Source organism: Austrofundulus limnaeus, unplaced genomic scaffold (genome assembly GCF_001266775.1).
Source record: "Austrofundulus limnaeus strain Quisiro unplaced genomic scaffold, Austrofundulus_limnaeus-1.0 Scaffold58, whole genome shotgun sequence".
In the NCBI taxonomy this organism is placed as follows: domain Eukaryota; kingdom Metazoa; phylum Chordata; class Actinopteri; order Cyprinodontiformes; family Rivulidae; genus Austrofundulus; species Austrofundulus limnaeus.
In genome coordinates this window covers 2,346,455-2,370,483 of record NW_013952460.1, presented here as the reverse complement: position 1 = coordinate 2,370,483, position 24,029 = coordinate 2,346,455, and the positions used below count along the sequence as shown (strand labels likewise).

Below are 24,029 nucleotides of genomic sequence, written 5' to 3'. Positions count from 1 at the left end.
GTGTGTGTGTGTGTGTGTGTGTGTGTGTGTGTGTGTGTGTGTGTGTGTGTGTGTGTGTGTGTGTTTAGCAGGTGTGGTGGCTGCTTCAGGTTGAAGTAAACACACTGAGGAACTGAAGATGGACGATTGAGGTTGAAGAAGAGACAAAGTGAAACTTCCCAGCCGACTGAACAAAAAGAGGAGGAATGAGGAATAAATAAGAAGGACTTCTCAGGACTCAGGTTTGTTCTTCTTGTTTCCTTCTTATTCATAGGACAGGTTTGATGTCAGGCCTGCTAAACACACAGGAGGAAGGATTGACATGAAGTTAATGTGTCACATTTACTTTTTCTTCAGTCAGTTTTATGCTTGTTTTATAGTTTCTTTTTTTCTCGTTTTAGGTTATCGTCTGCCAACTGAAGGCAAAAGCAATGTATTTGTATGGAGGTAATTTTGTTTTTTTATTGTTCAGTCAAACAAAAAAGCAATTTTAATAAAGAATTGATCAAAATATATTGTTTTTAATTGTTTCAGTTATTGTCATTTTTTGGTTGAAATTTCTTTTTTGTTTGGTTGAAATTATTGGGGTTTTTTTGGATTGGTTGATTTTTTTTATCGGAAAAAACTGACTGAAAATGTTTTTACTTAATTTTTTTTGATTGAAACTGCTTTTTTGTTTGAACAATAAAAAAACTAAATTACCTCCATATATTTGTACCTGTGTTTGTTTGCCTGTTAGAAAAATATTTCATGAACCACTGAACAACTGAAAAAAATGCTAATCAAACTTGAATGAAATAATAAATGAATGTGCATAATAACACAATTCAAGATGACTGAACAACCATTACACAGATATTGAGCTAAAATGTTGTTAGTAGCTTAAAATACTTTACGTGACATATTGTAATATTGCATGAGTTTGTGTTTTTTATTGTTTAATCTTACAGATAATACATTTTATCTTCAAGCTTTTAAATTTTATTTTATTTTTTACCCTGGTGGGTTTTATTTATTTTATTCTATTTTTTTACAAAACTTGCAATGAGTGCTGAAGATTCTTCATAACATCTGATATAAAAACATTAAACGACAAAGAGCTGAAGTAATGCACTCATTGCAGCAACACATTAATGCCTCTTTTCCACTAGTGTCACTTAGTGTAGTGTCGGTACGGTTCCAAGCCATTTCTGTTAGGCCAGATCCATGGAACCAGCACTTTTTTTAGTACCTACTTCATTGTGGTTCCAACCGGCCCCAGCTGACACCAAAATGCAACATCAGAACACTGTTTGTCGCTGATTGACTAAATTTTTGCAAATGTTTAAAATTTCAAAAGTTAGTCATGAAATGTGTTTCCATCTCTCATTTTGCCCATTTTTTTTTTCAAAATACTTAAAAACCACCTCCACCAGCTGCCCAAAACACACCCATTGGAACCGGACTGGAACATCAGTGGAAAACCAACCGGTCCGACCCGTACCTACAAAGATCCTTCTGCACTACACTAAGTGGCACTAGTGGAAAAGGGGCATAAGAGAACAACATGTACCAGGAATCAAGGGTCACGTCTGGCACCCGAAATACTTACAGGTGGTGGTTTGGGGGTTGTTGTTGAAAATATACACAGTCAGTCTCAGGTGGATCTTATTCATTGTGACTCTTAACATAAAGGTATGGCTTCAAAGCAAAGTCAACACAGATAAGGATGATTCCAGTTTGTGTGCTCTGCCTGTCAACTCAATCATAGTGCTGAACTCTCACCAAAACTCTTTTAAATGTTTTAAACTTTTTAGAGAACTTGGGTCAGTTTGGGTGAGAAAGCCAAAAAAACGTTCTTCTCTCCATGTCTTTTTGGTTCGCTGGTCTAATTCTGCTGCAACATGTAAAACATGTGACTTCCTCTCATCATTGGGTGGGTCTACAAACTGGCACGATACAAGTTGTAGTGTCGAAGACCGTACTGATGAAACATTTGCAATCGGGTCTGGATCAGATGGTAAATGTTGACTAACTGACTATTTCATGACGAGAAGTCAAAGTATGCATCAGAGAGCAGACATCCCAAGAAACGTCATGGCTGATGAAACATAAAACCTGTTTAGCGTGTTCCGTTGTCTTTGGAGATACTGAGTCTGCATGTTGTGGTTTTAGGGCACTTTGCTCTTTAGATTCTATTGGGTCTTCTCTAGCCTAGATGAGGGGCAACCATCTCGTTGTCTCCACCTTTCTCCACCGCCGTAGGATCAGGGTGAATCATCACAACCTCCAGCTGCTAGCTCAGGATCCTTGGGCAACTATTAGCCCACCTCCTGCCCTGGCCAAGATGGCCTTGGTGAATGCTCGGTCTTCACCTCCCTTGGAATGGATTTTGAAACATAATCGTCGGTGATTCTTGTGCAGGGATATTCAATTAAAACTCACTGCGGTCCAGTTAGTAAAATGTCTTCCAAGGTCAAAACAAAAGTCCAAATTTTGTTTGTTATGGTCTTGCCTACCCGTAGTTTCACATGTTTATCAGATTGGGAACAGGTCCTACAGAACCATCAATCAGTCCAGATTTGGACATAGGTCTGCCATGTGGGGATGCCGGTTCTAGTGGTTTTTGAGAGGTTTTGTCACTGGACTGTACCTACTTTAACTCTCTGAGGATGAGGTTATCTAGGAGGTATAGGAAACTGCTTACTGGAAGAGCCATTTCTGTAAACAGGTCATGATGATTTTATCTTCTTTCAGCTTTAAGATGAACTTATTTGAGCTTGGATCAGTTGTTTTTTTGTATACAGATTAGGGGTACACCGATTGCAGCTTTATGGCCAATCACCGATCACCAATCTTTAAAACGTCTGACCTGCAGATTCCCATTTTGGCCGATGCTGATTTTTTAAATAGCTGACACTGTCCGGTGTTATAAAGGTCACAATACAACTTCAATGTTCCAGTCTTATTTTATTGAAAAACACTGAACAATACCCTTGAAACGATACAAACTTGTTTTAACTGGATGTTAGGTAGTGCTCACAGCAGAAGGGAACAGTGGCTGATTTTCAGACCTTTGTGGAGGTAGATGAGAAGCCGATCCTTTCCATCGGTCTTATCCAAGGCTGATCTGATAACCTAAAATTAAGAAAATTGGTGCCAATGAATTGGGGAATGCTGGTCGATTCAGTGCACCCCAATACACATCTACAAAGTTTAACGAGGACTTCATTGCTGATTTTCTTCCAGGAATTCTACCTAAATAAGACATAATAGACTTTAATATTCATGCATGTTGTCCTGTTTATGTCAACTTGTTTACATCTCTGTTTGTTACATGATTCTTTGTGGATAACAGATATGAAGACAGAAGGCATCGTACCCAACTCAGTCCACTTTGTACCCATCCCTAATATCATTAGGATAATGTTCATTAGACAGTCAATACTTTTAAATGCTTTGAATGTTTTTGCCAGCACATCAGTCACCACGGTCAGAAGAATAAAGAAGCGTCATAAAAATAATTGTAAATTATTCTTAGAAATATTGAAAACAAATTTGATTTTAGCTGCATATTATCACAGTGGTCATAAAATTTAAACTCATCTCAGCTTAAGCTTTTCTCCTTTTTTTCTGCTTTATTTTAGACTTCCACACAGTCAGGACAGGTAGTTTTAAACAATAGCAATAGTTTTGTCCTGCTGCACATAAAGATTACAGGAAATCTTGATTACAGTGAAAACAACAGAATCACTTTAACGTGAGCCGATAAGCAGATGCTTCCTCTCTGTGATCAAAAGCGTTAATGATCAAAGGGGAGGTCCATTCCAATCCAGTTCCAAAGTAAAACGTCATCTCCTTCCTCTTCAGTCGCTCACCGACACAAAATGTTTTTTTTTTTATTTTCTGAGTGGGAAACACTTCAGTGTCAGGCAGCCATCAGGGTGGAGCTCAGGGATACTTGATGTTGGTGTTTTGCGTAAAACATCTACAGAAGTGAGTAAAATCTGATTCTTACAGCTCAGTCTTTTACTTTCTGATCCTGTGAGATGGATAAAAATAAATTATCTGTAGTCTTATAAATGTCAAGATTTACTCTGCGGTTCTGTGATAGGATTATAGGTTATGTTAGGGTTGTTTTAGACCTTTAAAACACAAATCAAAACTTTGTTGTGCACAAATTCTTGCCTCAGTTTCCAAAGTTAAGAAAGATCAAAGTAAAATGTTCTTTATACTGCATTTATGACTTTGTGTGAAAACTAGGGTTTGGTTAATGTTAGCCTGAGTCAGAAGGTAGTTAAAATGTATGTGTGCTGCTATCAGAGCATGAAACAGGCGTGGAGTTAATATGCTGCTGCTGGCTGTTTGTTCATGGTGGAGGCCCACAGGTGGAGCTTCACTCAGGCATGGCAGCGTGCTCTCACAGCTCTCATCTTTATTAGATTTCATTCCACACTGTTGTTACAAAGCTTTCCTCCCTCAGCCTGGATTAACAAAGTCTAAGATCCTGTCTCCACACTTTACTCTTCGTAAACGCTACACCTTTTCTAGAAATGTTTTCATCCACCCAGAGCTTAATGGTGGTGGTAATGTGTGGGACACGAGATGATCCATTTTTCTCAGCTTCTAACTTGTTCCACAATTTTTGTGCTATTTCCTCAAAACGTTCAGCTTATTTATGCCATGGGTGTTATGCATTTTGGTATTTCTGCATCTTTTATTTTTTCAGCTATTTAGCTTTTTCTGACACTTTTTTCTCATTGAAAACAAATGGATTTATCTTCTACATCCCAAAAACCCTTTAAAATGTTTAGAAATCTTTTCTGTACATTTTGTTCTGGTTCAGCATTTTTTTCTACTTCTACTGTATGTGCTAACTTTAACTTTTTTCTGCTCCTTTCTGGCATTATTTAGTTAATTTTACATTTCTGTTAGCTTCTTTCTGCTATTTTCAGCTTTTTAGGCTTCTTTTAGCTGATTTCTGCTGATTTCTGCCTTTTTAGCTACTTAGCTATTTTCAGCTGAGTTCAACTTTATTCATCTGAACTCCCCAATTCATCTAAATTATAGCTACTGCTTAATTCTAGTCTGGCCCTTACCTTCCCACACAGCTTCCTACACAAATCAATCTAGTATCCCTTCACTGCTCTGTCGGGGATTTCTTCCATAAACAAGGATTTCTCCGGTTGAATTTCAACCAGGCCAATCAGAGAGCAGAAGGAAGAGTTGTGAACAATGATGTTGAGTTTCGACGCAGTGTCTGCTTGTAGTTTAGCAATGGCAGTGGAGGAAGTGAATGAAGCCATTCAGTCTGTGTTGATAAATTAAATAAAATTTGTCTCTCAAAGCCTGCAGCTCTCATTTACAGACATCTCATTTAGCTACTTGTCTCCTCTCAGCAGAGGATGAATATTTGCAGCACATGCAATTTCCAGTTAGCTTCTTAGCTTAGCATCCTTCACGATTGAGCTGGCACACTACCTTTGTCGGCCAAACATTAGTGATTGTGTATATCAGATCCAAACGTTTTAAACTTCAACAGATGCCACGACTCCAGCAAGAAAATTGCTTCTCAAAAGCTGAGAGTCCAGACCCTCTGTATGAAGCAAAGTGTAGAACAAAGGGCTGGGGTCTCATTTATAAAGGATTGCGTGAAAACCATACTAAAAGTGAACGTACGGCCAAAAGGCAGAAATGGCGTACGCCAAAAAAAAATTTCAGATTTATAAAACGGTACGTACGCATGTTTCTATGCATCTTTCCTTTATAAATCACAGCCGCACGTCAGAGTTTGCGCACGAGGTCCCGCCTCAGGTTCTACCCTCTACACGTCCACACTCAACCATAAACAGTCAATGTAAAGTACCTCATGAATGTTAAGATGTATTTAAATCAGTCAGCTGATCAATGCCAACAAAAGTGATTGGTTCAGAAACGCTCCGTCATGCGTCTGGAGGTTGACAGGTGCTGACTGACAGCTGCTCACGTGAACACATTGTCTGTAATTGACACAGATTTTCCCTCATTTTGCTTTAGAGTAATCTAACGATTTTTATTTTAAAAAAGCTCAGCTTCAAATTTATTTTTCATCAGAGCCTGCAGGACGATAAAAACAATAAAAAATTAAATTAAATAAGTCAGACAAAATTAAAAGTAAGTCCACCGCTCTTCTCCTCGTCCTCTCCCCCTCCTGCCTGCTCTGTTATCCGCGGCAGACACCCCCGCGCACGCACGCATGCACGCACACACACACACACACACACACATACCCGCGCGCCCGCGTTACAAATACGGACTTTAAACGTGAAGTTTTATAACATCCACACTGGCGATGTGGATGCGCCCTGCGCGTGTATCTAAAGCGTGACTTTTGCTGTCCTGCTGTTCTTGTCGGGGAGGTGTCTGTGGATCAGGGAGGGGTCTGTGGGTCAGGGAGGGGTCTGTGGGTCAGGGAGGGGTCTGTGGGTCAGGGTCGTCTGAGGAGGAAGCAGATGAAGGGAGTTGCGCACGGGAACTTTTATTTAAGTCTGATTCTGAAGGTAAATTAAATATCTGACAGTGATCATTACACAGTGTGGCTCTAATTCCTCACTTCACCATCTGTGTCGCAGGTTCACATCTCCAAAATGAGCGTACGCATGGGTCAGAGCTTTGAGGCACCGCACATTTTCACATCAAGTTTGGATTTTATAAATCACAACCTTGGCGTAAAAAGTGGCGTACGCAAGTTTCTGGGCTCAAATTGTGCGTACGCCAGTTTTATGAATCCGACCCCTGGTTTTTACCAGGCTAGCTTAATTTAGCAAACATGCTCTTTCTGCATCTTTGTGCTAATTTCAGCCTTTTCCTCTACTTTTATTTTTTAGCTATTTTTCTGCTAATTTTAATTGCTTTAGCTATTTTACAACAAATTGCAAATTTTATGTACTGCTTTGTTTTGTTTTTCTGCCATGAGCTTCAGTGTCTGCTGATTTCAACTTGTTTCTGCTTCTGTCTACTTTTGTTTTCCTACTGTACTTTCAGCAAAATTCAGCTGTTCAAATTTAACTCACTTTAAAGGCACAGTGTGTAGGATTTTGCCAATTCTTTTAGCCGAAATTGAGATAATCACTAACGACAATAATAAAAAACATATCTAATTATTGCAGACAAAGACCTTGTTTTGTTATTTTTACCTTATAAAAAGCTGTTTATATCTCCATGGTCACGGATCGCCACTACAGGCAGCCACCATCTTGCACCGCCATCTTGCACCGCCATCTTGTCTACGAAGGCTCATGAAGGACAAACTGCGGTGGCGGCGTCAAAAAGGTTTTAGTTGTAATACTATAAATGTAATATTTGTTGTCTGTCATTGTACTGTAGCTGGGATAATTTTACTTATTAAAGCTCATAATCTTACCACTTGAAACATCACTAGCCCTGAAGCTGCTGGTAGACATCGCGGTTGGAATTATCAAAGGTTTTTGACACCTGAGAGACACCGTAGCAACTCCTTTGCGTTTGGAAGCGGGGGGTGGGGGTGGGGGGAGGACCAGGGAGGATGATTCAACCACTCAACCACTAGATGTCGCTGAAAACAACAAATCCTGCACACTGTGCCTTTAACAGTTTTGCTAATAAACATTTTCATCTTTTTCAGCAGAGTTTAAGGAAAATCTTTCAGCATTAAGTATTCACGCTGCATTTTCACCGGAAATGTAAATTCTCTAGTTTTAATAATAGTTTATTACAGCACCTGAAATGACTAATTTTTCATGTCTTGTGCTTTGTATCTAACACCTTCAATTTCTATTAACCTTTCAGTTTGAACTTTTCTCACAGATCTCGCTTCCAGACCTCTTCATCATCCTCACCATTAATCAGCCATCAAACACCATGTCTAAGCCATCAGCCATGCTCGGACGTGGCAAAGCTAAATTAGCCGTCGCTGCTCATCCCATGCTCATCATCTCCACCACATCCTCCCACACTAGAACCACTAGTGGCAACTTCTTTGATGACTTGATGAATCAGATTCCTTGTAAGTCAGTAAAGAACAGCTTTCACCTGAACAAACCACCACCTGTTTTCACTTTTCATCTTGTTTGTAGTGATTACCTGTGTAACACAAACAACGACAAACTGCAAAAAGTGATTACTGGACCTCGCACCTTGGCAGCACTCCTGCCTGTCTCAATCTGCAGACAATAAGCACCACCACATCTACTACTACTACTACTACTACTACTACTACTACTACTACCACTACTACTACCACTACTACTACTACTACTACTACTACTACTACTACTACTACTACTACTACTACTACTACCACCCCAATTACAGTGAGGCTGGGGCATAATGTAAAACATAAATAAAAACAAAGTACAATGATTTGCAAATTCTTTATATTTAATGTTCAAACTGACAAACTTTATTGTTTTTTTGCAAATATTTACTTTGATGTTGCAACACATGCTAATAAATCTGGGACAGGTTCATGTTTCCCTCTGTGTTCCATCAGCTTTAACAACAATAAGTGTTTGTGAACTGAGGACATTTAGTTGTTGAGGTTTTGTAGCTGAATTCTTTCATTCTTACTGGTCAGACCCCAGGACACTTGTCCACTTTGTGTCAGTCCATCTCAGATGAGCTCAGGTCCAGAGAAACCAGCGGTGTTTCTGGGTGTTGTTGATATCTGTCTTTACATGATAGAGCTTTAACTTGTAGATGTAGAGATGAACTGTGTTCACTGGCGATGGTTTTCTGAAGTCTTCCTGAGCCCATGTGTTAATGCCTGTTACAGAATGATGTGTTTTTAATGCAGAGCTGCCTGAGGGGTCGAAGGTCACAAACATTCAGTGTTGGTTTTCAGCCTTGCTGCTGACTTGTAGAGATTTGTCCAGATTCTCTGAATCTTTTGATGATAACTGTAGATGATGAAATCACTAAATTAAAAATGTTGTTCTTAAACTGTTGGACCATCTTTGGACCGTCTCTTGGCTGACCTTTCTGTCCAGTAAGTATATTAACCTGCAAACAGAGACAGAGAACGAGAAAAGAGAGAGGAGAAATATACCCACTAGGCACAGAGGAGATGAGCATTAGGTGGATTATTGACTTTACTTTATTTAACTTTGTGCTGTTTTTCTCTTCCATTAACTTAACGATTATAAGTGTTCAAAAACAAAGTTTGATGTCAGTAGTGTAATTAGATTTGCTCTGTTTCATGTGACACAAGAGTCTTTATCAAGCCGGTTGTTTCCTGGGTGGGTTCAGTTTCCAGAGTTAACAATGTTTGTCCAGCATGAGTCAACGTATCGACCCTGAGCTCAATACGAGCTGAAGCCTCATGCTGTTGGTGTGTCTTCAGACTTAAAAACAGAAACTTTCTTAAATGGGTGTCACACTGAACAAACATTTTATAAATTAAAGGGGACGCATCATGCAAAGTCCACTTTTTTAAGCCATTAAACACATTTTGTTGTTTATTTGGAGACTCTAGGAGTGCAGAAATGTTGAATTTAGTTTCTGCATAGACATCTTTATATGTTCGATGAGGTTTTCTGATCTATTACATCACAGTATTTGAATGTAACTTCTAAATAATGTTTGGACGTATCAACTACAGTTTGGTGGTCTTCATTCTCCTCTGGTTCTCGGTCAGACTCTGGCTCCAACATGTAAGGCTGAACAGACAAGTCTTCCCTTGTTGACATCTTTTAGTTTGTAAATAAAAAGCTTCTGCGCAGCTATATAGTTGTAAATCCCTCCCTTTTTTCATTTAAAGAGACAGCCTCAAAATGAGTTGATCTGAGACACACCTCAGAAAAGGGGCGGGGCTTGTAGGGTTAAGGAGGAATTCAGACCAAAGCGTTGCAGTTCCTCTTTAATTAAACCTCACCTGAATGATTTAAATATGAAAACTGATTTTAAAACATCTATTTTAAAGGTCCAACATTCCTTGAAGTAATGCACAGCAACTTTTCTGTTTTAACTTGAGATCATCTGCTGTGAAATGATGAAATTAATGCATTTTTGGTCGAACTTTGATCACATGCTCAATCTTTTGTGATATTGCAAGACATCTCACTTACTCTCAGGTATTGCCACACCAAATACTAACACAATATTTGTAAAAAAAAATAGCTGAAAGATGGTAGTTTATTGGTCCTATTTTAAGGAATACTGGGTTTTTAGAATTAACATGAACTAATATAACAGAGTAACAGTTTTATGTCACTTTGTGATCACATAAAGACCCTCTCTGACATTTCTCCCTGTCTTCCCTCCTGCAGTGCCTCGATGGGCGATCTATGTCATCGTTGCAGTGGGCATCCTGCTGATTTTGCTCTGCTGTCTGTGTATCTGTATCAAATGTTGCTGCAAAGGGAAAAAGAAGAAGAAATTTCAGAGAGATGAGCAGATCAATCTGAAAGGAGTAGATGGGAAAACCAGCACAGTTCTGGTGAGACCCAAGTTCTGATGTGAAGCAATCTGTGATTGTTGAAACCTAAAGTGTTTGATTTTACATCAGTGATTTGTAGCTTCATTTAGCTAAAAAATAAAATCATTTTCAAAATTTATCACAAACATGTTTGAACTCAGAGGTCCAAATGTTCTTAATAGTCAGTGAAGGAGCTGCATATGATAAATTACAGGCCTGTAAGTTGAAAAGCGTTGGAGGTTCTGTTTAAACCACGCAGATGGTTTGACCTGGCTCTGTGTTTAAAATATGTTTTTAACTGATGTGTCTCTTTTGCTCCTCTTCCAGGTTCAGCCAGATGTTGTGGATGTTGACTATGGTTCAACCAAAGTATACAGAGGAAAGTTGCTTTATTCTTTGGAATACAACGCTGCTCTGTCTGAGGTAACATGAATTAGTTAGTACACACACATGCTCTCTTATAAAGCTTTCCTCTGACCTTTACTGCCACCCGTTTGGTCACAAATCACTCCTAATACTTCTCTTCACCTCTTCACCATTTTCCTGGACAGTGGACCCTCAAGTCTTTGAAGTCCTGGATCTTTGTGACCTCTGCTCCTTGTAGCCTCACTGCTCCACCTGCCTCCCTCTCATTCACACTCCTGGACTCTTGTAACAGCAGAGTGTTACAAGAGTCCATTCCTCTTCTTTCAAGTTTCGATATACTGCTGGTAAAATAAGTATTGAACACGTCAACATTTTTCTCAGTAAATATATTACTAGAGGTGCTAATGACATGAAATTTTCACCAGATGTTGGTAACAACCCAAGTGATCCATCCATACAAAGAAATCAAACCATAAATGTCCAGAAATGAAGTTATTTGTAATAATGTGGAATGACACAGGCAAAAAGTATTGAACACATGAAGAAAGGGAGGTGTAAAAAACCATGGAAAGACAAGACACCAGCTGAACTCTCTCAGTAATTAGAAAGCAAGCCTGCCCCTTGTCAGTGCAAYTTAATATCAGCTGGTTCAGTCCCAAATGATGGCCAGGTATCACACAAGAACCATCTGATGATGGGTAAAAGTAAAGAGCTCTCTCAAGACCTTCACAACCTTATTGTTGCAAAGCATAATGATGGCATCGGTTACAGAAGAATGTCTAAACTTCTGAAGGTTCCAGTGAGCACTGTTGGGGCCATAATTCAGAAGTGGAAAGAACATTATTTCACCATAAACCGACCACGACCAGGTGCTCCTCACAAGATTTGTGACAGAGGAGTGAAAAGAATTATCAGAAGAGTTGTCCAAGAGGCAAGGACCACTTGTGGAGAGCTTCAGAAAGACCGGGAATTAGCAGGTACGATTGTTTCAAAGAAAACAATAAGTAATGCACTGAACCACCATGGCCTGTATGCACGCTCACCACYCAAGACTCCACTGCTGAAGAAACAGCATGTTGAAGCTCCTTTAAAGTTTGCTGCACAACATTTAGACAAGACTGTGTAATACTGGGAGAATACTGTATAGTCTGGTCAGATGAGACCAACATTGAACTGTTTGGATGCCAGAATACACATCATGTTTGGAGGTCAAATGGCACTGCACATCAGCCCAAAAACACCATACCAACAGTGAAGTTTGGAGGTGGGAACATCATGGTGTGGGGCTGTTTTTCAACATATGGTACTGGCAAACTTCAAATAATTGAAGGAAGGATGAATGGAAAAATGTACAGAGACATTCTTGATAAAAATCTGCTTCCATCTACCAGGATGATGAAGATGAAACGTGGCTGGACATTTCAGCAAGACAATGAGCCCAAACACAAAGCCAAGGAAACTCTCAGTTGGTTTCAGAGAAAGAAACTAAAGCTGCTGGAATGGCCCAGCCAATCACCTGACCTGAATCCAACAGAAAATCAATGGAAAGAACCAAAGATCAGAGTTCATAGAAGAGGTCCACGAAACCTTCAAGATTTGAAGACTGTTTGTGTGGAAGAATGGGCCAAAATCACACCTGAGCAATGCATGCCACTAGTTTCTCCATACAGGAGGCGTCTTGAAGCTGTCATTGACAACAAAGGCTTTTGTACAAAGTATTAGATAAATTTCAGTAAGCGTGTTCAATACTTTTTCCCTGTGCCATTCCACATTATTACAAATAACTTAATTTCTGGACATTTATGTTTGATTTCTTTGTATGTATGGATCACTTGGGTTGTTACCGACATCTGGTGAAAATTTCATATCATTAGCACCTCTAGTAATATATTTACTGAGAAAAATGGTGACGTGTTCAATACTTATTTTACCCGCTGTACCTCCAACATAATCAAACAATCATGGACAACCAGAGCTCTTCTTTTTATTTCGACGATGTAAGCACATTTAGTCATAAAGCTTGAGAGTCCTCTGTTCTGAACTCACTCCAGGCACAATTACTGACCTCCAAAACTGATTTAGTCAAAACTAAAGTCTTTGCTGGAAACAAATAAAGTGTGGTTTTTGTTTCCACTGTAAGGGTTTAACTTACACTCTTATAACAAGGTTATAGGGATATTATTTTAGTAAGAAACATTTTATTTTTGGTAAAATATTCTTCCAGTGCAAAGTGAATGGACACATAATAAGTAGCTTCAATCAGTGAATTTTGAATTGATCCATAAATAAATGTCATCATTTATTTTACATAATCACACAAAATCACTACAGTACACTTAATTGTGAGCAATCAATTTCATATAAAAGTTTGTAACCAACAATAACAAGCGCTTCAAGCTTCGTTAATGGTTAGGCACTTAAATAGAACACAAACGTCAAATTTAGATGTTGAATACCAGACATTTGTGGCAAATAACTTAAGTTTGGCAAGGTAGGTTTTAAGAAAATGAGAAAATTAAGTTGTTAGCTTTACTAACTTTTAACTTAAATAATGTGGGTTAACCAGAGAGGCCAGGTGTTTCTCTTCTCAACATCAGCCAGAAAGTGAAGCTCATGTAACAGCCAGCTTTACCTTGTAGGGGTCACCTCGAGTGAAGAAACAGGAGTTACTGCCTCAAAGCAGGTCTCGAAAGGCCTGAGAGAAGGCAGGAACACTGAACTCTATTTTAGGCCATGATGGGTCATTTCAACCTACACGAGGACTTCAGTTCTCTAATCAGATATTAACAGAAACAATCTGTTCTGTTCGTGAAACATTCTTAGTTAAACAACCAATGAATCACGAACAGAACAGATTGTTTCTGTTAATATCTGATTAGAGAACTGAAGTCCTCATGTAGGTTGAAATGACCCATCATGGCCTAAAATAGAGTTCAGTGTTCCTGCCTTCTCTCAGGCCTTTCGAGACCTGCTTTGAGGCAGTAATTCCTGTTTCTTCACTCGAGGTGACCCCTACAACCTTTAAAGATGAGGTCAGTTACCCATCCAGGTATTCGGTGAGGTTTCTCAGGTAGTGGAAAATCCGAAGGACCGGCCACTTAGCTGAACACTCCAGGCCTGTTAACTTTCAGCATCTGCGTACATCTGCGTCAAGCCATAGAAAGAAAGGTGAAGCCAAACTGGATCCCTGTTTCAAAGTAAACACTTCTGACAGGAAGATTTTAAAACAAGTTGGATAGACCAGGAGGTGGTTGTATCCGGCCGTGCGGTTCCCCATTGGCAAAAGGGGTAGAACTGGCACAGCTTTAGCTCTGATTCTCCAGGGAGAATCCAGTTGAGAGTGACTGTCCGTCTTTGTCATTCGCTGATTATCAAAATGTGTAATAACTTTCAGTTAAGAGGACAATAAATCAAATAAGAAGAAGATTCTTCTGTCTATTATCTGATTAAGAAAAAGAGAATGTCTCTTTGACAAGTTAAGGCAACCTGAGGTGGCCTAAATTCAGTTCTAAGTGGAACAAAGGTTTTGTCTCTTTAAAGGCCCATCAGAGGATTGAGGTCCAAGACAGTTTCCTTGATTATTTCACTCGAGTTGACCCCTACACCACCATTATTTGAATTTTGGTTTTCATTTGAAATCGTCAACAGACAGATTCACGTGATCCAAGAATTGCTTCTGGCCCCACTCTGTACTGTGTTTTTAATTTACAGCTCACAGTGGGAATCAAACAAGCCAACAACCTGAAGGCCATGGACCTGGGAGGGAGCTCAGACCCATACGTCAAACTCTACATTCTCCCTGAAAAGTCCAAAACGTACGAGACCAAGGTGTTCAAAAACACGCTGAGCCCGGTCTTCAATGAGCAGTTCACCTTCCAGGTACAGAGATTTATTCTTCTACTTTATATCAAGAATGAGCCTAAAAGACTCTCAGTCAGCCTTTTTCTCTGTTTCTGGTGGCAAAACACACACCTTAAATCAAAGCAAAATGCTGTAGAAAGATTCCCTCAAATGGTGACATACAGAACCAGTTTGGATCTCTTTACACCAGGTTCTGGTCCAACTCAAAGTTCAGTTTGAGAGCCTGGCTGTAGAACACAAGTTAACATGAATAATCGGCATCACCTGTAGATCTGGGCTTGTTACCTGATGTTTTTTGAAGATTGTAGACATGAACTTTGATTTTACTGTTTCAAATCAAGTTAACGTTCTGTTTACAGACCTGAAAACATTTATCAAGTCCTCTGAACATTGGCAACACAAGATATTATTGATTCTGATGAGTGATCTTGTTTTAATATACATAATTTGTCCTCAAAATGTTTGTTGGCTTTAAATCCCCATCAGCCAGCATTTTTCTTCCTCTTAACTGCAGTTATGTTTCCTCAGCTGCCCAGGTCTTCTCTGCTGAAGTCGACTGCCGTCATGAAGGTGTTCGACTTCAACCGCTTCACCAAACACCAGGTCATTGGTGAACTACGACTGCAGCTCGGCGACGTGGACTGGAACCACGTCATTGAGGAGTGGCAGGACCTGGCAGAGCCCGCCAAATTTGAGGTTTTACATCTTTTCATCTTTTCTCTTAGAAAAATAATCTTTTCATTGTGTCAATGACGTCAGGATAAAAGTGTTTTTTTTATTAGCAGCTGTTGGGATTTTTTGTAGCCTTTGTTTTTTGTAAAATTGTTCAAAGATTACCCTTATCCTGCAGATCCTTTTTCCTCGCAGAAATTGCAACTAGTCCTATTTAAATGACTGTTTGACACAGACATACCACATATTTGATTCCTTGGTCCAGACCGTGGAGAGCTAAGCTAATTTACGAAATAAAGAACAGAGCAACACCTGTATTAAATCAAATTTCAGAGTAATTTTAAGGACACTTGAAGTTTATAAACATCAACCAACAACCAGCTAGTCAGATGACCATTGAAACAAACAAGTCTTCACTCTCTTTTGACAAACAATATTTTTTTCAGGAATGATATATCTGAACATTTTGTAAAGATCTTTTCACTTTGGATGCCAGTGCGTTCACCTTTTACACAAAGAAAAGGATGGAATCTGATTTAGAAATACTTCCTGTCATGCCAACTTCCACAGAGAAACTGGGGGTTATGTGGTGTGTGTGTGCGTGGGTGGGGTGTTTTTGGTGACATTTGGGGACAATTTTTAAGACAAAAGTCCTACATTTGGGGACAACTGGTGCATTTGGGGACAAAAGTCGAGTCCCCATTTGGTTTAAATGCCAATGGTGGGTTGGGGGTTGGGTTTAGAACCAAGGTGTGAATTGAGTTTAGGTTAGTTTTAGGGTCAGGTAGGTACCTGTGAGGTTAGCCTTAGGGTTTGTGGTCAGGGTTAGGCTGTAGAAATGTAATGGAAGTCAATGGAATGTCCCCAAACGACACCCACATGACACAGTAACAGTCAGCCCAAATAGTACAAAGACTGACAGCCCTTTGGTGGCACATGTATTTTGACACAGGTGGTCCATTCATGGGCCAGCTCCACATAAATCCAAACCACGACTGGGCCAGTTCTGGCATGGCATCTTACAAACAATGCCATCATTGCCTGATCTGAATCGAAGGTGGGTTTTTCACTCCCCTCAGTTTTAAAACATGTTAAGTTAACAGGAAAAAGGATCTTATCTTATCTTATCTTATCTTATCTTATCTTATCTTATCTTATCTTATCTTATTTTATCTTTTCTTTTCTTTTCTTTTCTTTGGAGTAAATACATGTATTTGTGTAGTTGTTCCTTTTTGTGTTGTCATACAATAAACTGGCCTTTGTGTCCCACCTAATGTCTGCTGAAATAAAAACCAACCACCCTCCCTCCACGGTGAAGAGATTATTTAACATATCCTATGTAGCTTTAATGTACTGATGGTAAATACTCTAAAGTGATGAACAAGGACTTCTGTCTATGAATGACAGAGTGGGTGAAGGAAGCAGAAAGGCCACAAAGTAGGCAAACTGTTTGTTTGTTTGTTTGTTTGTTTGTTTGTTTGTTTGTTTGTTTGTTTGTCTTTTTGAGTGTGTGAAAACCTTTTGTAATTAGAAAAAGTTGTAAGTTGATGTATTTTATTTAGATATTTCTCTGTAATTGATTTCAGCAAACTTTTTTTCACATTTCAAAATGTTTGAACAAAAATAAAACTGAAAGATAAAGTGTAGATGTTTCAGTCTAACGTGTGTGTGTTACAGGATGAAAACCTGGGAGAAATCTGCTTCTCTCTACGTTATGTTCCAACTGCCAACAAGCTGACCGTGGTTATCCTGGAGGCCAAAAACCTGAGGAGCATGGACTTTGGAGGAAGCTCAGGTCAGACTCATAAATCACCTGTCATCAATCTGTCCGTCTGTCCATTCATTGGTTCTAGGGGAGCTGGTGCCCATCTCCAGTCACACACTCTGAAAAATCTATCAGTCAGAACAGTCTTTTTGGTCAAACCATAAAACTAATCTGTGAGAGTTGTGTTAGCACTGGAGTATGTGTTGAGGATGACTCCGCTACTATCATACCAAATGTATGCTCCATATCTGTAAATCTGACAAATTTCTAGCCATTTATGTATTGAGTAAAGTGACTTGGTTGTCAATTTTGGTGGCCATTTGACAACAAGAGGCAATTTACTTATAGGATTACTTTTTAAGAGTTTCATTAAACTCTTTCCAGTTCTTCTCAAGAAACTTTGTGAACAGACAGTTAGCATTGATTTTAACAGTAATAGAAATGTTATTAAAGAAAGATCTGTTAAGTTTTAGCACTTGTAATACATAATTAAAGAACCTCTTAGTTACTATCACATTGAACTTCAACTCAATTTCTGTAAAAACTGATTAAAGTATAGACATTTTTGTGTTGGTTAAGCTCAGTTAGTAGCAATCTTGATCCAAGTTTTCTTTATCCAGTAGATATATTTTGTTGTGTCCTCAAAGTCTATAGGAGGCAGAAAATTTGAATTTAGTCCCTCCTGGTGCTGCAAAGATATCTTTATATTCTGTTTGGCTCACATTTTTCAACCCGTTCAGTTTTTTTATTTTTATTTTTTATTTTTCAATGATGTTTTCCAAACTATTACATAAAATTATTTATGATGGAACTGCCAAATAAGGTCTAATTTGGTGGTCTTCATTCTCTATTTAAATAAAAAGGTTTTGCACAGCTGTGTAGTTGTAAACCCCTCTATCAAACTGGAATAAACTGGTCTGGAAGCTGGAGGGGGGCGGGGTGTGAGGTCCCTTGCTTGGATTTAAAGAGGCAGCCTCAAAATGGGTTGATCTGAGACACACCTCAGTAAAGGGATGAAAGAGGGGCTTGTGGAGCTACAACAAGGAGGAATTCAGACCAAAGCGTTGCAGCTCCACTTTATACAGACCTCTATATAGAGTCTCTTTAAGAACCACCTTTGCTTCTGTCCTGTCCCATTTCAGTGCAGGGGGGGCGGTCGCGCACGTGCGCAATGATGCAGTTTACTTGGCAACTGAAAATACATTTCCTCAAAGGTATTTTGAATCTGAAAAGAGCTTCACTGAGTGAGAAATAGTGTTGAGAGCAGCAGACAGTAAGTTTCATTTTCAATTTGCTGTGTTACTGCCAAGAGCCTGCAGGAATCATGTGTGGGGTGGGGAGGTGTGCTCCGTGATGAGGAAGCTCAGGTCCCAGAGGCGTTTCTGGCACCAAAAGGCGTTTCTGGTCCCCACCTGTCACCTCAGCAGGGATTCCTAAAAAGGCTGCAGGATTTCTCAAACATGCATGAATGAGTCAAAGCAAGGCTTTGGACATGTTTTTTTTTTATGAGAGTATAACATTATAACATGATATACAACTCAAAAAATTTGATTTTACACGATATTGCCCTTTAATTACTTATTCACTTTCAAGGCAACGTTTTTATCTTTATGTTAAATTTGAGTTTGAAAAAATAAAATGACTGAGAATTAAACATTCTAGGGGGTTAAATAAATAACTTTCATTTAATAATCAGTTGTAGTACATTATAGTTTTGGAGAATCATCATTATGTTTGACTGAAGGGATACTAGTGGTATGACAAAATGGCTGAGGCAGTACACAAGTCTAAAAAGGTTGGGAACCACTGGTCTAAAGTCCTGAAACATTCCAGCACTTTCAGGACCTTGGACAGTTCCTTCAGTCCTTCACACTGTCTAAACTCCTGAAACATTCCAGCACTTTCAGGACCTTGGACAGTTCCTTCAGCCCTTCATTCAAGGTCCTGAAACATTCCAGCACTTTCAGGACCTTGGGCAGTTTCTTCAACCCTTCTCAGTGTTCAAGGTCCTAAAACATTCCAGCACTTTCAGGAACTTGGACAGTTCCTTCAGCCATTCACACTGTCTAAAGTCCTGAAACATTCCAGCATGTTCAGGACCTTGGACAGTTCCTTCAGCCATTCACACTGTCTAAAGTCCTGAAACATTTTAGCACTTTCAGGACCTTGGACAGTTCCTTCAGCCCTTCACACTGTCTAAAGTTTTGAYCCATTCCATCACTTTCAGGACCTTGGACAGTTCCTTCAGCCCTTCACACTGTCTAAAGTCCTGAAGCATTCCAGCACTTTCAGGATCTTGGACAGTTCTTTCACCCCTTCATTCACGGTCCTGAAACATTCAAACACTTTCAGGACCTTGGACAGTTCCTTCAGACCTTCACATTGTTCAAGGTCCTGAAACATTCCAGCACTTTCAAAACCTTGGACAGTTCATTCAGCCCTTGACACTGTCTAAAGCAGTGATTCCCAACTAGGGGTGTGCAAGCATATTACAGGCGGTACATGGAAAAATTTCCTAGGTGTGTAAAAAATGCATAAAAATAGACTGAGATTTGTAGGACCTTATGATTTCCGCAATGCAGAAATTGTAGTCAGAATCACAGAATTAACACAAAATGGAATCCAGTATAAAACGTGGAATCTCATGGAATTTGCTCATTTGGGTGAGTTTCTGACATATTTTTGATAATACAATGTATTTTGGACACTGTTGTTTTCTGCACCTGCCATTAGGTGGTTGGTTTAATTAATTACTTATTGACTTTCAAGGCAACATTTTTATCTTTATGTTTAATTTGAGTTGACAAAAATAAAATGCCAGAGAATTAAATGATCTGTGGGTTAAATAAATAATTTTCATTTAAAAATAAGTTGTAGTACATTATAGTTTTGGAGAATCATCATTATGTTTGACTGAAGGGTTACTAGTGGTATGACAAAATGGCTCAGGAGGAACACAAGTCTAAAAAGGTTGGGAACCACTGGCTTAGGGGAATCGTCCTGTAACCAGTGGTTTGTGGGTTTGAACACTCGTTCCATCCGTCTCAGTCGTTGTGTCCTTGGGCAAAACACTTGCCTACTGATGGTGGTCAGAGTGCCTACTGAAGGTGGTCCCAGTGCATGGCAGCCCTGCCTCTGTTAGTCTATCTAAGGAAAGCAATGGCTACAATGTAGCTTACCACCATCAGTGTGTGAATGTATAATGCATGACAATTGTAAAACATATTTGAAAAGTGCTATAAGACTAATGCATTATTATTTACTACCTGTACAACAGAGGCTGTGTTGCACTAATATCTCTGTTAACACCATCACCGTCATCAAGTATAAAATTGTGAATTTTTAAATTCCAAGCCTTAAATTTGTTTAAAAACAATGTAAACAACATTTTGTTCCATTTGTTTATAGATCCATATGTGAAGGTCCAGCTGACTCTGGACAAGAGGAAATGGAAAAAAAAGACAACATCTATAAAAAAGAAGACGTTAAACCCATACTTTAATGAGTCCTTCACCTTTGAGGTTTCATTTGATCAAATTCAGGTGAGTTTTAGCAGAAAACATGTTTTAACTATCAGTGTGGTCTAAAGAATCATACTGAATGCAAAAAATCCCTCTAAATAAAACAACAAGGAAAAACATAAAAAATAAATAAGACCTATAAAAGTTGGTCAAAATTATCTAAAGAAATGTCTGATTCTTCTTTACAGTCTGTGTTGTTAGCTGTTGTTGCAATGCTCTGTGCACAGACAGGCATTCCCCTTTGTCATCACTTCCTGGTACTGCTTAGAAGATCAAACCAGAACTATTTAGTTGGACTGAGGTCTGGACCATTTCATTACCTTTATCATTTTGATGAGAAGTAAGTTGACTTCTCCTCATCAGAGCCTGGGTGTGGGCCCATGAGGGGACTGGCGTCTGGTACCTTTTTAACCTTCTAAATCTAGGAATGTTTTCGTCTGTTCTGGAATGTGTTTAGGGTTGTTGTTCTGCTGAAAGGCGGATCTCTTGAGGACTCTAACAAGTTCCTTTCAAGAGTTTCTCTGTGTTTTGCTCCATCTGTCTTTCCTTTACAGTTTTTCTCAGTTGGTAAAACACTAAACCCAGTACTTTGAACTAAATGCTCAGTTCCCCGAACCCATTTATTAAAATGGCCACCCTTTTGTCAGAGTACTAAGCACATTTCATCCAGTTAGACACAACATGCAGACCTATTTTCACCCACTAAAACACATTTTGCTCTTTGATTCACATGGGCTTCACAATGAGAAGCACAGGTAGCTAAAATGAGACACAAATAAAGCACTGCTGAATGAAATGAAACACACCAACTCAAAATAGATCACACACGTGTCTAATGATGTGACCAAACCAATACAAGGCAGTACAAGGAGCCCTGGTCATCGAAGCTTCACTATGAATAGAAACAATCACAGAGGCAAATAAAGAACTGGATGCACTTTTGTTGGTGCAATGAATTTGTACACAACATATATATATATAAGAATTATTTATAGGCTATACACTCATGCAACATATAGAGTCAAGATACAAAGGACATCCTGTTCCAGACTGACAACAGGTGATGCTAACCAGCTGGACATGGTGGTCGACAAACAAGGCAGCAGTGATAGATGTGGAGATCATTAGTGACTGAAACACCAGGAAGAAGAAGCACGAGAAGCTGGACGAATACCAAGATGAAAAACAGAAGTTATGGAGAGTCAAAGTATCAATAGTCCAAGTGGTCACTGGAGCACTTGGTGTTGTGACCCCCAAACTAGAGTGACTTCAACAGATCCCAGGAACCTCAGAGATCTCTGTCTAGAAGAGGTTACTTGTAAGAACAGCTAAGATCCTGAACAGAACCCTGAAACTCCCAAGCCTCTGAGTTTGAAATGAAGTGGAAGAGTAGGACGAGATACAGGTTTTCTATAAATTAGAGATATAATGTTTTATTTATTTATTTTTATTACAAGTGCTACGCAGGTGTTTTGTTTAGGAAATGCCTTTTCCTTTGTGCACAATAAAGATTATTTCAAAAGCTTCGCAATCTTATCATTGTATCACAGTTTGAACTATTTTGAGGCTGTAGTTTGGTTTTGCTGGAGGAGTCAGAGGTTCTGTGAAAGTAGTTTAAAAATTGGGTTTTGTGTTTACAGTTTGGAGAAATGGATTGATGGTTTCAAGAAATGTGTTTTAGCAACTGAGAAAAACTAACTCTAACCAGTTTACCTGCTGATGGAAAACATCCCCACATCATGATGCTGCCGCCACCATGCTATGCTTTATAGTTGGGGGTTTGCCTCAAACAGCACATTCCAAACAGTCCAGCTGCTTTTCTTTAGTCAGTGTCTTTTTCCTGCCACTCTTCCATGAAGTCCAGATTTCTGAAGCTCCTAGTTGCCCCATGAACAGATCCTTCCAATCAGTCCTCCTGGATGTTTCTGTTTAGTGCCCTCCGTATCATCAGTGAGTTTTTTAATGGTTGACCCTCGCTTGGCATCATATTTCCATTTCTGCCTGGCAAGTTTTTGTTGTTTTGTTATTTGAAGATTATTATTGTTTGAAGTTGTTTTGTGTGAAAAAGAGGCAGATATTAAAAAGAATTTTTTTCTTCATTCTGCTACCTTTCATTTTATTTGTGTTTTGTATTATTATTTGTTGTATGTATAGCATTTGTTTTGTTTTTAAATGAAATGAATAATTTTTTAAATAAAATTAAATTTCTAAATAATGGATTTAATAGAACTCCATGGGATGTTCAGAGTTTTTGGGATACTTTTAATGACCCAAAGCTGATCTGCTCTTCTCCACTTCTTTTATCTCTGACCAGTGTGGAAAATTATTTGGTCTTCATGATGTCTGTTGCATGGTGGCTTAGTGCAAAGCAAAGGGATGGATACTTAACATCTCATTTATCATTTTACATTTTTTTAGAATTATTTAAAACATTTCTTCAAATGAAATGTAATTATTGTGTAGTATTTTTGTAAAATTGGTCGCTTTGACCAAATTCAAAATGTAAATAAATACCAAGTGGTAAAGCAACAACTTAGGAAGAACAATACAGATGAATAGTTTTAAAATGTGATTAAGTAAGAATTTAAGGAGAACCTATTTAACAACAAGACTATGTTACTCATCACTTCACTTCACAGTTCAAGAAGTCTTATTGGTTAGAAATGTAATTACCCAGGTCAGATTCACTTCAAGCTTGGTAACCTTGTCATTCAGAGTAGTTTATAGAAATTTTTGCTACTGTACAACCTGTACCTGTGTAAAATAACAAACACTATCCTGTTTTTGTCGGTCTTACTCAGAGGGTGAACCTGGTGGTCTCTGTGTGGGACCACGACACGGTGACCAGGAACGATGCCATAGGAAAGGTTTTCCTGGGCTGTAACGCCAGCGGGAACCAGCTGAGGCACTGGGCGGACATGTTGTCGAACCCGCGGCGGCCGGTGGCTCAGTGGCACAGCCTGCTCTCGGCTGAGCAGGTCAACTCTACCCTGGCTTTAAAAAAGAGGATTCCTGTTCCCAACAAAGTGAAGGAAAGCCCACTGTTTGAAAAACATTTTAAATAGACTAAAAGACTGCTTGAATATAATGTCTATGATATTTTTCTGATATTAATTATAGAAGCACTTTTCATCTTTCATGAACACATTTCAGCCTTCTTAGGAAAACCTACCTACTAGATTATATATATTGTTACTAATTGTGAAATCAAAATGTCTCTATATTTGCTATCAATGTGAGATGATAAAATAAGGTTTGAAAAGGATGTTTGTACAGCGGGTAAAATAAGTATTGAACACGTCAACATTTTTCTCAGTAAATATATTACTAGAGGTGCTAATGACATGAAATTTTCACCAGATGTTGGTAACAACCCAAGTGATCCATACATACAAAGAAATCAAACCATAAGACACAAAAAGGTCTGTACAGCCGTTATTTTCTTGTTCCGAAG

At 38.9% G+C, this 24,029-nt stretch overlaps 1 protein-coding gene across 4 annotated transcripts; it reads left to right on the top strand.

Annotated features, from left to right (window-relative positions):
* Positions 1-6: 6 nt before the first annotated feature.
* Positions 7-23,883, top strand: syt8 (synaptotagmin VIII). Of its 4 annotated transcripts, none has more exons than XM_014009485.1 (9): positions 7-221; positions 7,783-7,981; positions 10,242-10,411; positions 10,718-10,813; positions 14,468-14,635; positions 15,146-15,313; positions 16,967-17,084; positions 20,463-20,596; positions 23,377-23,883. In XM_014009485.1, the coding sequence occupies exons 2-9, from the start codon at positions 7,837-7,839 to the stop codon at positions 23,638-23,640; spliced, it is 1,263 nt and encodes a 420-aa protein (XP_013864939.1). In that variant the 5' UTR covers positions 7-221; positions 7,783-7,836; the 3' UTR covers positions 23,641-23,883. The 4 variants fall into 4 exon arrangements, with proteins under 4 accessions (XP_013864939.1, XP_013864940.1, XP_013864942.1 ...); XM_014009486.1 differs by lacking the exon at positions 7-221 and adding an exon at positions 3,721-3,954; XM_014009487.1 differs by lacking the exon at positions 7-221 and adding an exon at positions 7,248-7,269.
* The last annotated feature ends 146 nt before the right edge of the window (positions 23,884-24,029 follow it).

What these genes read in the sequence shown, in the direction of transcription:
- syt8 (XM_014009485.1), top strand. Translation starts at nt 7,837, where the DNA reads ATGTCTAAGCCATCAGCCATGCTCGGACGTGGCAAAGCTAAATTAGCC. An exon ending in GGAAAACCAGCACAGTTCTG is followed by an intron (nt 10,412 to 10,717) that starts GTGAGACCCAAG and finishes CTCCTCTTCCAG; the next exon opens with GTTCAGCCAGATGTTGTGGA. An exon ending in GGACTTTGGAGGAAGCTCAG is followed by an intron (nt 17,085 to 20,462) that starts GTCAGACTCATA and finishes ATTTGTTTATAG; the next exon opens with ATCCATATGTGAAGGTCCAG.